This window comes from Vigna umbellata, chromosome 1 (genome assembly GCF_029865625.1).
Source record: "Vigna umbellata cultivar VRB3 chromosome 1, Vumbellata_1.0, whole genome shotgun sequence".
In the NCBI taxonomy this organism is placed as follows: domain Eukaryota; kingdom Viridiplantae; phylum Streptophyta; class Magnoliopsida; order Fabales; family Fabaceae; genus Vigna; species Vigna umbellata.
The window spans coordinates 43,584,657-43,601,111 of record NC_142165.1 but is presented as its reverse complement, the minus strand read 5'-3'; the positions used below and the strand labels follow the sequence as shown (position 1 = coordinate 43,601,111).

Below are 16,455 nucleotides of genomic sequence, written 5' to 3'. Positions count from 1 at the left end.
TTTCACCTCAACTTCTAAATATCATGAGATTATTAGATATATAATATAATAAAATTAAAAAAAGTGTTGAATAACATATAAGAAATATTAATATTTTTTTAGGTTTTATAGAATTAACGAGAAAGAGATTCCGTGACATATTTTTGAATTTCAATCGACATCAAAGGAGTGTAGTGATTATAAGAAAATAAAATAAAAAAATGGATGGGGAAAGAGAAAAATGGAAGCATAAAAGGCGGAGAGGTAGATTGTGTTTGGGTGGTGTTGGAAATGGGAAGTAAATTTTTAGCGTTAGCTTGCTTGCGGAAGAATGAGGGTTCGGGTAACCTTTCGCCTCGTTCTCACTATCCATCGATGCCGAGATATCCGAAAGGTGTGACGGAAGAAGAAGGAAGCAGCAACGTTTTGCTGAAAGCGGTTTTCTCAGTCACCGGAATGACTTGTTCCGCCTGTGCTGCTTCCGTCGAGAAAGCCGTCAAACGTCTTCCCGGAATTCGCCAAGCTGTTGTCGATGTTCTCAACAATCGTGCACAAATCCTCTTCTATCCATCCTTTGTCAATGTACGTAATTATTATTATGCTGATTTTCGAATTAATTATTCAAGAACATTGCACTCATCTTCAATCGATCACTGTGTATGCATCTTTCTTTTTTGGCTGTTTTTGAAAACCTTGCATATTACACCTTTCACTGTCGTATTTTTTCCTTTTCTGTTGCTTTCAAATGTAGATTCCATTGAATTACTTTTAATTCATGTTTTCATTTCTTGCTTACGGAATTTGGTTTTGGTATAACTGAATTGGGTGATTGATCTTACAAGTTAAAAGTGTTGACAAGCAAAATATATTCATTTATTGGAATTATATAGTCTGTTAAAAGACAAATATTTGAGTGTTATAATAGGTTAACGTGACATAACAAATAAGTTTAAAAGTCTCATTATACGAATAAAAAAATCAACCAAATAAAACATTAATAAGAATATGAATCTTTTAAAATTCTTAAAATAAAAATTATAAAAAAAAATTAAAATTCAAAAGATCTAGACATCATAGAATGATTTCTTTAATGAAAATGCTCTTGGACGTAAATATGGTAATTAGTTAATTTCTAAATCTAATTAAAATATGCTCATAGAAGTAATTTTATAGGTTATAAATATTTTATGGTGTTTTAGTAACAGTAAAGTGGGTTTTTATTTGCAAATTGGTCTTGGTTGAATTTTTCGATTTGTTACTCTACTTTTGTTGGGATTTTTAGGGGATTTGACACTATCTAGCCCTTATCAACTTGAAAAAAAAAAATCTAATTTATTATTTGTTATGTTATTTGTTGATTGCTAGTTTGAAAAAGATTAGTGTGTTTTTTATGATTTGTAAGTATCCATGAACATTTGTAGATATTTAAAAAAAATACTTTATAAATTTTTAAAATAAAATCTAAAAGAATAATATAAATTAAATTAAATTCAAATTAAATTTTAATTACATTTAACATAATAAAATATAAATTAAATTTTAATTTTAATTAAATTAAATTTAATAAAATATAAATTAAATTTTAATTTTAATTTTTTTATAAGTAATAAATATACGTGAATATATATATATATATATATATATATATATATATATATATATATATATATATATATATATATATATATATATATATATATATATATATATATATATATATATATATATATATATATATATATATATGGATACAGATAATATGATATTGCATTCCACCTATACCAACCACATCCACTGCACCATTGTTAACACAGATAATTTTGCCATTCCTAAGTTTTCTTAATATGTTTCTTTGCTACTTTTAATTAAAAATTAAAATAAAAAAATTATTTAATTTTTTTATATTATATTAGTTGAATAATAATATATATTTTAAATTAATAATAATTATAAATTAAGTTTTAATTATTAATTATAATAAAATAATTTAACATATAAAAGTAATAATTATTTTAACTAATCATATTAGAGACATCAATCAATTACCTAAACACTTAAAAAAATTATATAGTTAAATGTATTTTTGATATATATATATATATATATATATATATATATATATATATATATATATATATATATATTAAAAACATAAAAAAAAGAAAAACAAAGTCTGAAAGAAAAAGTTGGCAGACTGGCTCGTTAATTAGTTTGCCCGCTTTTGGTGGTTAAATAAGATTTTTTACTTATTTTACTGTGACATGTTAGTTCATTTCGTTCTGTTTTTGACACACTAACAATAAATCGAGCTGACCTGCTTTAATATCCTATAATGTTTAATACAATAATAAGTTTAGAAAACAAAGGTGTTTGGTTGAAAGAAAAATAATAATGTTACGGGTCTGTGATGATTTTTTTTGTTATATTTGTATGTTTTCGCATGTTTCAATTTATAAAATGTTGCTAAGGCAATTGTTTGTAAATATTTATTATAGGAAATTCAACAAATAAATTAAAATCTTTGTTACTAAATAGATAAGTTTGGTGAGTAATGAAATTAAGTGTTAAATTTGATTTTTTCCTCATCCTCTTATAAATTATTATAAAAAAATTGTTTTTTATTCTTAAATTAAATTGTAAAATATTTAGCTGAAAGTCGAGTAAAAAAATATTTTTTACCAACAACATGTAAAGTGTTTCACATGTCATTAACGAATTTTTAAAATGAAATATAATAGTGTTTTTTCACGTCACAACTTTATAGACGATTATAAATACAGCCTTGTTGGTTGAGAAAAATAATTTATTTGATTTTGATATGATGTAGAAACTAAATATTTTTATAATTTAATTTAAGAATGAAAAAAAAATATAATAGTTTGAAAAAAACAAATTTAATTCTAAAATAATAATACATTGATATTAAGTAACATTAGTAATTGAGGCTTAGTGATTAGTATTGTAATAGAAAATATTAACTAGTTTAATAATGAAAATCAATAACTAATTTAGTAATAAAAATAATTATTAGTTTAGTGAATGACAATAAAGATTAATTTTGTAACTAATGGTTGTGGTCAATCTAGTAAAAAAGGAAATGACTCATTTGATAATGACTAATCTGCTGATGGAAGCAATTAGTAATTGATTAATGTTGGTAGGGATGGATCTAATGGCTGAAATACTAATCAATTTAATAGAAATTAGAGTTAAGATAGACATTGTGGGGTGTATCTCTGTATCTTTTTTTAAATATTTGTATTGTATTATAAATTAACAATTTGTATAAATTAATTAAATTAATATATAAGAGAAAAATAATAAAAAGTACTTGTTAACATGTTAATAGTAGAAAATATAAATATAATAAAGACACAATAAAAAAGAGAAACACGTAACAATTTCATACAAAATATTTTAAGATAGTAATTACTTTTAAAAAAATTCGTTAATAATTATATCATAAAGGTTAAATGAGAAAAAAAATTAATTTATATGAAAAGAGATATCCTCTTTATATATACTAGTGTAATTAAATATTTATAAATTATTTAAATTTAAAAAGTAGTAATAAAAGAGTAAAATTAAAAAATAAAAAGTTTATGTAATTATAAATATATAGTTATAGATATAACTATAGATAAAATAGATTTTGATTATTGGAATAAAATATATTATAAATAATATTAAGTAAATAATATTATAAATAATTATTTAAATTTGAAGAGTAGTTATTAAAATAATAAAAAAAGTAAATAATTATTTTATAATAAATAATTATTTAAATTCAGGAAAATAGTAAGTAGAATGATAAAACTAAAAAATAGTTTTTTTTATTATGAATAATTATTTAAATTTAAAAATAGTAATTAAAATAATAAAATTAAAAAAAAAAACAAGAGATACCAAATAGATGCACTCTATCTTTATATAAAGTTAAAAATGTATAGATAATGAGTGATTTGGCGATTAATTTTGAAATTTAAAATCAGTTACTAAGATATCTATCACTATATCGGTTTTCAATTATTTTTTTCCCCAATAATATAACTGTAATATTTTTCAACTTTCTTAAAGTAACATGTAATCTAATGAGAACTTTGGCGGAAAAAGAAATATAATTTATCCCCAACATTAATTTAAGTCATTAACATTTCCATAAGTTAATCAAAATAACTTAAAAATTGTTTTTTTTTTTCAATTTTGAATTATCTATGACAACAATGAATTATTTTAAAATAAAAATATTAACTTTAAAAAATTGATATTATAATTTTTATGATTTTAACTCACTCTATAACCTCTTTCATCCATTTCACATTTTGTCACACCCCTTCTCAAACTCTTCACGCGTCTTTGTGTGTGACTTCCTATCATATATATATTTTTTATTTATTCTTTTACAAATTTATTTATTTGTTTATGGACGAACTTTACTTATACAATTTGTTTTGTAAATCAAAATGTCATGCTATATATCAAATATTACATTTAAATTAATAAAACATTTTTGAAACAAACTTATGAAATATAACAGATATTTAATATGAGTTATAATATACTTCTTAGTACGCCAAATTTATTAAATAGACCAAATTTGGTATATTTAAAAGAAAAAAATATTAATTTTATTAAATAAATTCAGTATATTTAATAAAATACACTCGTTTAAGAATTAAATCCGCAAATTGAAATATTTAAACTTCTTTTTTGTGCAAATTATCTAATCATACTTAATAAGAATTTAATTACTCAAATTAATACTTAACAATTAATCAAATATAAATTTGAAGATTTTATTTTACTTTTTTACATATGTGAGATGGTATATGGATTGAGATAAAGCAATTAATTCAAATGGAGGTTAATTATTCTAAAATTATTTTGCCATTGAGTTGAGTTATAATAATATATTAATATATTGTTTTTATTCAATAAATGTTTCTTTCTATTGGAAATTTATTCATTAAACCACTCCCTAACTTTAAAAAAAGGTCATTAATTTCGTTACTAATAAACTATATTTTTTTAAACTAAATTCGGTCCTGTATTTTCTATGTTTTCTTTTCGTAGACAAACTATACATATCATCGTAAAAAGAATCTAAATACATACATGGTATAAAACATTAAACCGCTTCTAACAGAGGTTTCAGTATAATTCAATGATTGGCAGTGTTTTTTCTTGATGTCTCCATGCGTTTTCTTCTCAGGAAGAGAGCATTCGCGAGGCCATTGAAGATGCTGGATTCCAAGCGGCATTAATCAGAGAAGATAACGAGACATCTATACAGATATGCCGCATACGTGTCCAAGGAATGACATGCACGTCGTGTTCCTCCACTGTCGAAACTGCACTTCAAGCAATCCAAGGAGTGGTGAAAGCTCAAGTGGCCCTTGCAACTGAGGAAGCTGAAGTTCACTACACTCCAAACGTTGTCACCTACAACCAAATCTTGGAAGCAGTAGAAAACACTGGTTTTCAAGCCACGCTTATAAGCACAGGTGAAGACATGAGCAGAATAGACCTTCAGGTTGAGGGAGTAAGGACGGGTCGTTCCATGAGAATAATTGAAAGTTCTCTTCAAGCACTTCCTGGGGTCGAAGGTGTAGAAACACACCCTTTGTTGAACAAAGTGTCTCTTTCTTATAAACCAGACTTGACAGGACCAAGAAATTTCATTAACGTGATTCAGGAAACTGGGTCTAGGCGTTTCAAGGCAATGATTTTCCCGGAAGAAGGAGGGAAAAGGAATAGTCATAGGAGGGAGGAAATCAAGCAATACTATAGATCCTTCTTGTGGAGTTTGGTGTTTACTATTCCTGTGTTTCTAACCTCCATGGTGTTTATGTATATCCCTGGAATTAAGAATGGACTAGATGCCAAAGTTGTTAAAATGCTTACAGTGGGGGAGATCATAAGATGGGTGCTTTCTACACCAGTGCAGTTTGTTATAGGGAGGAGATTTTACTCTGGTGCTTACAAAGCATTACGCCTTGGCTCTCCCAACATGGATGTTTTGATTGCCCTGGGGACAAATACAGCGTACTTTTACTCAGTGTATTCTGTGCTGAGAGCTGCTACATCTGATGGTTTCAAGGGTACTGATTTCTTTGAGACCAGTGCTATGCTTATTTCGTTTATTTTGCTAGGGAAGTACCTTGAGGTTTTGGCCAAGGGGAAGACATCCGATGCAATTGCCAAGCTCATGAACTTGACACCTGACACTGCTATATTGTTGACGTTGGATAGTGAAGGAAATGTTGTTGGTGAGGAGGAAATTGATAGCAGGTTGATTCAGAAGAATGATGTTATTAAGATCATTCCCGGTGCAAAAGTGGCTTCCGATGGATTGGTCATTTGGGGTCAGAGCCACGTGAATGAGAGCATGATAACAGGTGAGGCACGTCCTGTGGCAAAGAGGAAAGGGGATACTGTTATTGGAGGAACTGTGAATGAAAATGGAGTGTTGCACATTAAGGCTACATGGGTGGGATCAGAGAGTGCCCTTGCTCAGATTGTCAGACTTGTTGAGTCAGCACAGATGGCCAAGGCTCCTGTGCAGAAGTTTGCTGACCGCATTTCCAAATACTTTGTGCCTATGGTAGGGATTTGCTAAATTTGTTTCTTCCATGTTGATTCTCCAATAATCTCTCTACAATATTTACTTAACGGATTTAAATAACTGATGTACTAGCTGTTTTCTTTCATTAATTAGGCAAAGTTTTCTTGTATAGCTATAGGCAAAGTTTCATGGTGTAGTGTTTAAGATTCTTATTAAATGGGATTCACTTGATGATGAGAAACATTCATTCAGCTTGAAGATGTTAGAAGAAAGTCTAGTGTCGTCTTCCTCAATTATTTGTATGCAATTTATGTATCTTTTGAATAATTTCAAATGATGTCAATTGATTTTAAGATAAATCCTAACATGGTATCAAAGCTTATAACAAATCTTGGTATTTATTTTTATTCCGGCAGGTTCTTTTTGTTTGATAGATTGTTTCTTTGTTTCATTTATGTTTTCTAGGTTTTATCTCTTAAAATTGAATCCTTATGTCTGTGTAGTACTTACTTCAAAGGGGTTTGTTTGAGCAGGTTATTTTAATGTCATTTTCAACTTGGCTTGCCTGGTTTATAGCTGGAAGAGTTCGTGCTTACCCCAAGTCCTGGATACCATCTTCTATGGATAGCTTTCAGCTTTCTTTGCAATTCGGGATTTCTGTCATGGTCATAGCCTGTCCATGTGCTTTAGGTTTAGCAACACCGACTGCAGTCATGGTTGGCACTGGAGTAGGTGCATCTCAGGGAATACTTATCAAAGGAGGTCAAGCATTAGAAAATGCACATAAGGTCAGCACTTGACATTAAAGTACAGGTCCTCAAGTTCAGTATTTGCTTTGTAAATGTTGGTGAAGTTAACATGAACTTCGTAGGTTGTCTTTCTTCTTATTTGAGCATAGACACAACTTATGTAAACGTAATAAGGGTGGGATTTATACAACATTTGAATGTGTATATGGTTTGCCTTGTAGGTGAACTGCGTTGTATTTGACAAGACAGGTACTCTCACTATCGGGAAGCCTGTGGTAGTAAATACAAAGTTGTTTACAAATATGGTACTCCGAGAATTCTATGAACTTGTGGCAGCAGCTGAGGTAGGCATACAATTATTGAGTTTCACATGCTTATCCATGAATTATTGCAATAAAACATTCATTGTATGATTTCCTATGTCAGGTGAATAGTGAGCATCCGCTGGCGAAGGCTGCTGTAGAGTATGCTAAAAGACTGAGAGATGAAGAGAACCCCATTTGGCCAGAGGCACGGGATTTTGTGTCGATTGCTGGACATGGAGTTAAGGCCATGGTTAGAAATAAGGAAATACTTGTGGGTAACAAGACCTTGATGGCGGACCACAATGTTGCACTTCCTATTGATGCTGAAGAGATACTGGCAGAAGCGGAAGCAATGGCTCAAACTGGAATTATAGTGTCTATAAATAGGGAAGTTGTTGGGATTTTAGCAGTATCTGATCCATTGAAACCAGCTGCACAAGAAGTCATTTCCATTCTCAAGTCTATGAAAGTCAGGAGCATCATGGTGACTGGGGACAATTGGGGAACTGCCAATTCTATAGCAAAGGAAGTTGGAATTGAAACTGTTATTGCTGAAGCCAAACCTGAGCAGAAGGCTGAGCAAGTGAAGAACTTGCAGGTGCTTGGTTTAAAATTTTGCATCTTTTCCTCTCCTAACGGTGGGAGCTGATCCAATCATAAAGCAATGGTTCCAAGGTTTAGACATGAATATTTAATTATACATTAATATCTGAAAAGATTTTACCGATTTACCATATTATTCTATTTACATAACTATCTAATAAGATTTCCCAACTTTACCATGTTATCTTATTCACTAACATGATGTGATGTTAAGCTAAATTCCAATTAGATGTCTAATACCCTACGGTGAAAGTGTATATAAATCACATCTCTGACATGTATTACCTGTGGTTAACATATTGAGCAACCTTTTCTTGTTTAGGCTTCTGGGCACAAGGTGGCTATGGTGGGGGATGGTATCAATGATTCACCAGCACTTGTGGCAGCAGATGTAGGGATGGCAATTGGTGCTGGTACAGACATTGCTATTGAAGCTGCTGATATTGTCCTGATGAAGAGCAATTTGGAGGATGTCATAACTGCCATTGATCTTTCCAGAAAAACGTTTTCTCGTATCCGTCTCAACTACATATGGGCTTTGGGCTATAATCTGCTTGGAATTCCAATTGCTGCTGGAGCTCTTTTTCCCTCTACACGATTTCGGTTGCCACCGTGGGTTGCCGGGGCTGCCATGGCTGCGTCTTCTGTCAGTGTAGTTTGCTGTTCTTTACTGTTGAAGTATTATAGGAGACCCAAGAAGTTGAACAATCTTGAGATACGGGGCATAAGCATTGAGTGATGTAAAATATGGCACAGAAGAACTCATGCATGATCTTGTGTTAGCTCTACTATAGTATGTGGTGGACTTGTTCAGTTATATGTATCAAGAACCTTGGACAGTTGTCACTTGTCAGAAGTTGTAAATATTGCTTGCATGATGTTTGCATGTAAAATAATTCTGGTGTTGGAATAATGTGCGCAATGAAAATCCTTTAAGTAATGATATTTGCACCCGCAAAAATTACAGGAATTAAAATGGTGGGTTTATTTCAGTACATTTATATTATCACATGGGAAGATATATCATTCCAAACATCCAAGACTTATCCAATGCTCAACACGAACAAAATAGTAGTTTGTTCTTTTATTTTATGTGAATAGCAGACCACTAAATAAAAGCACAACAACCTTAAAAAATGAACATACACAATTATTGACTAATTTGGTTAAGAGTGAAAATAGAACCAGGATATGCAGTCAAAGCGTACAACACTACTCGACAAAATCTTATGGTGGTCTAACATTCTTGTTTTTGTAGGAAGATGTAAATTTCTTCAAGCCAACAAAGAAAAAAGGCTATGACTATGTTGTCAGTGTTGAAGCAAAGTTGAAGGCATGTCTGTCACATCTTTGAATGTCCACCTCTCTTGTCGCTAGGCTCAGTCCAAGTTTCAGCTACCCTTGAACGCTGCTGTTCAAATTTCTTTTTAGCTCTATAAAGGATATTATGCACTTCTTCAAAGTGAGGATTTGTTGCAGCTCTTGTATCATCAATCCACTGAAGAACTTTCTTGTATGGGGATAATATACGACTGCGATTCTTCTCATCCAAAACCTAAGTTCATCACAGTTTAATTTTCCAAAATTCATGTAAAATGAAATTATGATACCAATCAAAATTCTAATTCAACTGAAGATTTCAAGACATTCAGCCAATTTGGTTGAATGCAGCACCAATAATTACAAGTCACATACAGTTACCTCAAGTTGCATAAGTTCACAAACCATGCTGAGATCTGCTATAGATGGCTGAGAGCCACCAAGCAGGAAGCGTCCATCTCCATTGAGCCAAATATCCTCTAGCTTTGATAAAGAAGAAAATAGCACTTTTTCTGCTTCAGCAGCTGCTTTTGGATTAAGTGGACGGCCAGTTGCTGGTCCTAGTACAGTATTTACTACGTAGTTCACTGCAAAAAGGTCGTGCTTCTACCAGTTAGTCATAGTTTACAAGAAACATGCCAGTTCTCGAAAAATAGGACAAAACAAAGATGTTCTCAGGCTAGAAACATATGATTTAACATATCGCTTGCAGAAATGGTAAAATCTATTCTTCGATCAGATGTTGCTTTTAAAGCAAAAACGACGGAATATGTATTGTTATATGTACCTGTTCCATGTCGTAAATTAGAGTGATGCCAATCCATTACCGAGTTAATTTTTGCTCTCCTGAAAATATCGCTTGGGTACCTGATACATCATCATGAGGATAATATTTATATGCAAATTTTCTAAACTTTTAAAGCATGACAAGTATGATTAGTTTAGATTGTAGAAAATGTATCTCCAGGTAGCACAGAATTGAATTTAAATTCAATACATTTTCTTTTTACATATTTAAGCTTAATTCAACTTATACCAACTAATAAAGTAAATTTACACTTATGTACTATAACTTGATTATATTTCTAATTGATATGAGATCTCTAACATATCCAAAAGTGAGAAACAAGAGCATTAACAATAAGCAACCCAGGTCATGATTAGGCCGTTTGTAATCATGTATGTTCAACTACACTTAAAAAATAAAATCATGTTGAACTACTGCGTAGTGAAACATTCTAACTCTGATTTAAAGAACATCGAAGTATTTCTTTAAAACAACCAGGTAGATCAGGAAGGGACTTCAGAAGCAAAAGAAAAGAATCTACTAACCAATGGTCAGAAATTCCAGGAAAAGCAGAATTAAGATAGACAATGATTGCGTGGCTGCCAAAACAAAACGAGGTTTATTAAGAACACATAGTAAAATCAACAAATAAAATATTCAAATCTTAGATACTCCATCCTCATTAAAGTCAACTAGATAGGCATAATGTGACCAGTACAATAATGCGTAAAATAATCATTAATATCATAGAGGTGGGTTAGAAGACAAGGGCCTTATCAGAGATTACCTCTCGGAGAGGTTGAAGCTTCCATGAACAATAGCCGGAACTTTCTGCAGAGGGTTTACTTCTGCAAAAAATAAAATACATAACAGATTAACAGAAGAATAGACCACTAATTTTGCACCAACCCTGCAAAACAAAAGCACCAGATCTTTGCCCTCCTTTTTTGGAACCATTCATATCATACTCCTTCAATTGAACTTAAATGGAATATACACTGTTAAATTTTCTATCCATTACTTAGGGAGTGCCATGACAAAATACCACAACATATAATTATACTCCCTTCCTTCCTATTATAAGACCAAAATAAGAAATGATACTTATTTCTTTTTAGGACTAGACCAATAATGTATCACATACTGAATATTTTTAACTAAAACACTCTTAATTAAAATCAATCAGAGATTGTTTTAGCAGATATTTGAAAGAGAGACAAAAAATAATGACAAAGGTGAATTTAAGAGAAAAGAAAAAGAAGACGACAAATTTAGTGTGTTAACTAAACTAACCTTTTTTCTTAATTATGAATTAAATGACTGAATCTTATACTTAGGAACCAAGAGTTTGTTAAGGGCAGAGTTGTTGGTGAATGTAAATACTTATAAAGTGCATATGCTTATTTAACGTCCTAGATTAGAGGGATATCACTATAGATACCTCTGAATTCAGAAGAGAGGTGGTGGCCTTTGGAAATGTCTACTTTGATCTCCTCGATGTCAATTCCGTTCAACCTTTTTAACACAAAGATTATGATAATAGTGTTTAGTTCATCATAATCATATCATAATATAAGTAAATAACAGATCAAGGTTTTGTTTAGCGGTGTGTGCAAAGTATGAAGAACTATTAACCTGCAGAATAAGAGAACTGCTCGAGAAGGCTGGGACATTCGATCCGCAAACACCTTCAGCTTTTCCATCATCATCGATTACAAGTTTGGGAAGCACTGCAGTCAGGGAAGCACTGCAGTCAGGAAAGCACCGCTTTGACTATCTTCTATCTTGTTCTTTGCATTGCTTCATTTGCCTCATTACACACTTACCAAAAATACCTTCTTACAGTCAAACTTTAAAATCCATAAACTAATATATTTATGGAATTCTTGTAAGGAACAGTTTTTATCCGTTTGGATAAACCTGTTCAACGAAACCAAAAACAAACCGTAAATTAGATAAGGCTTTCAGTTTTTTTAAGGAAGATATTGTTTCGTAGAAAAATTTAAAAGGGTCTCCGAGAAATTTTATTAGAAATATAAAAAATATCCACTCCCAAATGCTCTTTTAGCTTTGTATTAAAAATTCTTAAAATATACACTATAATATAATTCTCTTATCCTGTCTTTTTTTTTTTAAGATTGTAAAACTAATCAACAGTGGTTTTACTAAATCTACAACAACATTAATAACAATCCTTAACCAAATAGTCGAAAATTGGACTCCTGCTCTTTATTAATAAAGAACTACGTACCTTCTCTGCATCCAGAGTCTCCAACTTTATATTAGTTATTATTTTATCATAAGACATTTTATTAGTGAGAAATTTATATAAAAATAAATTGAGAAATATAATAGACTTTATCACGCAATGACGTACTTCCACGCCAGTGCCATTGGATAATGCATACAAAATTATATTTTACAATTCAAGGATTGAGGTCAGTATAGTGATTCGATAAGCATATTTGTACAATTCATATAGCTCTACAGCAATTTACCAACTCCTTGAAAATATTGTACACAGCAAAAGTAAATAACAGATAGATCAGGTATCTGTTTACATTTCTGTTCAGTTGAACTGAACATGGACCTAACACTCCACTTCCTTCTCAGTTTGAGCATCAAAAACTGTAAATTTTCCATTCAACCGAGTTATAACATGTTTCCAAACATACCCTAATAAGTGTAACGCCAAATCTGCATTTAGGAGGCACGATTGTATCTTCAAATGGCAGTGACATTTATTACCTATCCAACATATATTAAGGTGGTCTTAGTACAGACAAAAACATCATCATCTTTGATGTTTCAATCAACATATGTATATGCATCACCTAAAGTTGTCCGTCAAGGTTGTTTGGTCACATTTTTGAAGTCAGTGGGGTTCGAATCCTAGATTCCATTACGCTATCTGCCTGATTAGACTGCTGTTCAGAAAGCTTCGTTTTGAGCCTATAGAGGATTTTATGAACTTCTTCAAAGTGGGGTATCGTTGCATTTCTTGTGCTCTCTATCCACTGCTGTACTTTCTTGTGCGGGCCAAGGATACGATCACGGTCCTTCCCATTTAAAAGCTGCAACCAAAAAAAAAAAAAGTCAATATCGCAATTCCTCAAGATGAGGGGATCAACATTCTGTCATGCGTGTCACATTTCTAAGTAAACAGTTCTTAATTAGACAGACATGAAAAGTAAACTGTTTCCTTATCTTAACGAAACCAAACATGTCTGACCACACCTGTATGTTTCTGAACTTCTCAATCATAAAACATAAACTAAACGAGAAAGAGGTCGACAATTTATTTTCTTCAAACTCAAGAAAAAAGCTTAATAGAAAAATAAATCTATCCCCATTTACCGAAGTCATGACATAATTAGTGATGATTCCTAATTTAGATGAACTTCACCATTTACCTCTAATTGCATAATTTCGCAAACCAGACTGAGATCTGCTATGGATGGGCGTAAGCCACCAAGCAAGTACTTTCCGTTCCCCTTAAGCCAAATGTTTTCTATTTTTGTCAAAGATGAAATCAAAATTTTCTCAGCTTCAGCAGCTGCTTGTTGGTTCAGTGGTAGACCCAACATTGGCGCTAGTACAGTATTTAGAACAAATCCAGCTGGAATAAAATCAAGAAGATATGTCATTAAAAGAAACGAAGCAGGAATGGTTTTGCATACAAACAAAAAACAGCACCTTCACCTGTGCTCAAAGGAAATATTTGCAAAGCATGGCTTCAACATGTACATGTACAAGAATAAACTATAAATCAACTTAAATACATGCATTACCAGAACTAAACAAACTGTAATTCAAATTACTTTGCCATTGATACAAAGCATCGGAGTAAGATATATGGCCTTCTACAACTAATTAAATTGTCCAGAGTAAGGCATTTGAGCATATTTTTCTGAAGCTTCACTATTATCTTCCAGCTATGTTTTTAACTCTATTCAACTTCCCTCTTTGCAAATGGAAAAAGAAAAAAATCTTCAAAAGTGCTATAACATAAAGCTATCTGATCAAGAAAGCAAGCAAAACATGAAACCAAGTTTTGATTTTTTTACATTGAGATTAGTTAAAGTAGGCCAGCATGATAAGAAGTCATGAAATAACATTAATTTTCATACTAGTTTCACATGCAAGCAAGACAACAACAAAAAGCTAAAGGCTTCTTTTTGAGCTATGATGCACCTGCCCCACGCCGCAAATTCTGATGATGCCAATCTAACACGGAGTGAATTCTTGCTCTCCTGGAAAGATCGGCTGGGTACCTACCGGAATGAACAAAACAAAACTTGCTAAGAAAAAAAAAAGTCAACAGAAGTGTGTGTCCACAGCAAGGGGATCAATATAAACACAACAGACAGGAACCTGCTGTATCAATGACAAGCATACAGAAAGGTAATTATTGCAGTATGATTTCAATTCTATTGACAAAAATAACTATTTATGTTTTGAAATTCAAAACTAATAGGACATAAAAGTAACTTAATATTTAAAATCATTACCCTCTCTCTTTGTAAACCAAACAAGAAAGGATCACTTCCCCTCTCCTCCCCTCCTCTTAACCAAACAAAATATAAAATCAAAATCCCTCTCTTTCATTTCCTTCCCTTCCCCTCCGTAAAACCATACGATCCCTTATCACATACAAACTGCGAAACACATGCAGCACTTAGCCAACGAAACACAAACAACCCAACACCTTTCCCTGCTTCTGTACATCCACATATCTTAATTTCACAGTTAAATGTATAAAGAGGGAGAAGACAATAATAGTAACTAACCAATGGTCTGCAACTCCCGGAAACGCAGATGCAAGATATATGAGAATTGCATGACTGCAAAGAAGAAAACAACACACCCTTTAACAAAAATGAAGATAATTCCACACTCCATAAGCACGGAATGTTTTGGTAACTGTAACCAGCACCAAACCAAACCAATAACACAATGAAATTTGAAGAATCGCATCAAACATGAAATTTTGAAACTGAAGTACCTCTCAAATAGCTTGAACCTTCCGTCAACAATTGCAGGGACTTTCCTTAAAGGGTTAATTGCTGAAGGAAGATCCAACAAAATTAAAGACGAGAGAGAGAGTATAGATACTGTTTTCCAAGAAAACAAAAATCGACAATTGACTGATACCTTGGTATTCGGGAGATAAGTGCTGACGTTTGGATAAATCGACTTTGATCTCCTCAAAATCTATTCCATTCACTCTGCACGGAGACCGTATTCAAATACCAGAAGAAGACAACAAGAAGTAAAAAAAGAAAAAGAAAATATAATAAGGGAAATAGAAATACTTGCAGAATATGAGAATCGCACGGGATGGCTGCGACATGCGATCTGCATAAACCTTCAGCTTCATCTTTTCTTTCTTTCTCTCACAGTTGCTTAAGCACTCAACACCGTTCACGTTATCTTATATTTCTGGTTTTGTTTCAACTGGGTCCTCCAATTTTGAAAGTGATTAATTTGGTCCCTAATTTAATAAAATTGAGTCAATAATACCCTTTCCGTTAAATGTAATGGACGTCGTTAACTTTGTAAACATGTGGCATGTTGAGGCATCATTTTATTTGCAGGTTGCACAGTTTTATTTGAAGGATGCTTCAACATATCACATGTTTAAAAAGTTAATGCCGTCCATTGCATTTAACGGAAATGGTATTATTGACTTAATTTTGTTAAATTAGGGGTCAAATTGATCACTTTCAAAATTGGAGGACCCAATTGAAACGAACCCACAAATATAGGGACCTCCGAACCTATTAAACCTAATCTTTATTCATCCTCTATTTTTTTTTCTACTTCACTTTTTTGCAAATTATTTGGGCCTTATTGGGCTTTTGAGTGTCAAGCCTTCGGGTGTTTCTTCCTGCACCACCGGTCAAATTTCTTCCTTCTTCCCATCACAGCCTTCTGAAAATTTTGATCCGAAAGAGAGGTGGAATGAGTGTCTTTCAAATTTTGTGTATTTCGAAATAAAGAGAATCAGTTTTTAATTCTTATTAAAAACTAAGAATGATAATTTTTATTTATTTTTTTACTCTTTTGCCATGTTTGGGAAAAGGGAAGTTTGACGTTAATATTATTAAAAAACAATAAAAAAATAGATAATAAAATTTATAATAT

General features: G+C 31.7%; 3 protein-coding genes across 4 annotated transcripts; 1 reads left to right on the top strand and 2 right to left on the bottom strand.

The window, feature by feature from the left end:
• The first annotated feature begins 208 nt into the window (after window positions 1-208).
• LOC124835147 (putative copper-transporting ATPase HMA5) lies at window positions 209-9,136 on the top strand. The gene is made up of 6 exons (XM_088103279.1): window positions 209-561; window positions 5,192-6,583; window positions 7,078-7,332; window positions 7,515-7,637; window positions 7,720-8,196; window positions 8,524-9,136. The coding sequence occupies exons 1-6, from the start codon at window positions 271-273 to the stop codon at window positions 8,938-8,940; spliced, it is 2,955 nt and encodes a 984-aa protein (XP_087959405.1). The 5' UTR covers window positions 209-270; the 3' UTR covers window positions 8,941-9,136.
• Window positions 9,137-9,330: 194 nt separating this feature from the next.
• Window positions 9,331-12,287, bottom strand: LOC124835149 (glutathione S-transferase T1-like). The gene is made up of 7 exons (XM_047310038.2): window positions 11,944-12,287; window positions 11,750-11,823; window positions 11,096-11,156; window positions 10,854-10,907; window positions 10,309-10,388; window positions 9,903-10,108; window positions 9,331-9,756 (listed from the first exon to the last, which is right to left on the bottom strand). The coding sequence occupies exons 1-7, from the start codon at window positions 12,015-12,017 to the stop codon at window positions 9,544-9,546; spliced, it is 762 nt and encodes a 253-aa protein (XP_047165994.2). The 5' UTR covers window positions 12,018-12,287; the 3' UTR covers window positions 9,331-9,543.
• Window positions 12,288-12,756: 469 nt separating this feature from the next.
• Window positions 12,757-15,742, bottom strand: LOC124835165 (glutathione S-transferase T1-like). 2 transcript variants are annotated; one of them, XM_088103276.1, is made up of 8 exons: window positions 15,624-15,742; window positions 15,463-15,536; window positions 15,314-15,374; window positions 15,099-15,152; window positions 14,503-14,582; window positions 13,722-13,927; window positions 13,143-13,382; window positions 12,757-13,056 (listed from the first exon to the last, which is right to left on the bottom strand). In XM_088103276.1, exons 1-7 carry the CDS (start codon window positions 15,686-15,688, stop codon window positions 13,170-13,172), a joined length of 753 nt encoding a protein of 250 aa, XP_087959402.1. In that variant the 5' UTR covers window positions 15,689-15,742; the 3' UTR covers window positions 12,757-13,056; window positions 13,143-13,169. The 2 variants fall into 2 exon arrangements, with proteins under 2 accessions (XP_087959402.1, XP_087959401.1); XM_088103275.1 differs by having other exon boundaries at window positions 12,757-13,382.
• Window positions 15,743-16,455: the final 713 nt, after the last annotated feature.

Excerpts from the sequence above, each read along its gene's own strand:
- LOC124835165 (XM_088103275.1), bottom strand. The coding sequence starts at position 15,688 with ATGAAGCTGAAGGTTTATGCAGATCGCATGTCGCAGCCATCCCGTGCG. Across the intron at positions 15,537-15,623 it reads GCGATTCTCATATTCTGCAA|AGTGAATGGAATAGATTTTG; the intron begins GTATTTCTATTT and ends GTCTCCGTGCAG. Across the intron at positions 15,153-15,313 it reads AGGTTCAAGCTATTTGAGAG|TCATGCAATTCTCATATATC; the intron begins GTACTTCAGTTT and ends TCTTCTTTGCAG.
- LOC124835147 (XM_088103279.1), top strand. The coding sequence starts at position 271 with ATGGGAAGTAAATTTTTAGCGTTAGCTTGCTTGCGGAAGAATGAGGGT. Across the intron at positions 6,584-7,077 it reads CCAAATACTTTGTGCCTATG|GTTATTTTAATGTCATTTTC; the intron begins GTAGGGATTTGC and ends TTGTTTGAGCAG. Across the intron at positions 7,333-7,514 it reads CATTAGAAAATGCACATAAG|GTGAACTGCGTTGTATTTGA; the intron begins GTCAGCACTTGA and ends TTTGCCTTGTAG.
- LOC124835149 (XM_047310038.2), bottom strand. The coding sequence starts at position 12,017 with ATGATGATGGAAAAGCTGAAGGTGTTTGCGGATCGAATGTCCCAGCCT. Across the intron at positions 10,908-11,095 it reads AGCTTCAACCTCTCCGAGAG|CCACGCAATCATTGTCTATC; the intron begins GTAATCTCTGAT and ends TTGTTTTGGCAG. Across the intron at positions 9,757-9,902 it reads GTGAACTTATGCAACTTGAG|GTTTTGGATGAGAAGAATCG; the intron begins GTAACTGTATGT and ends TGATGAACTTAG.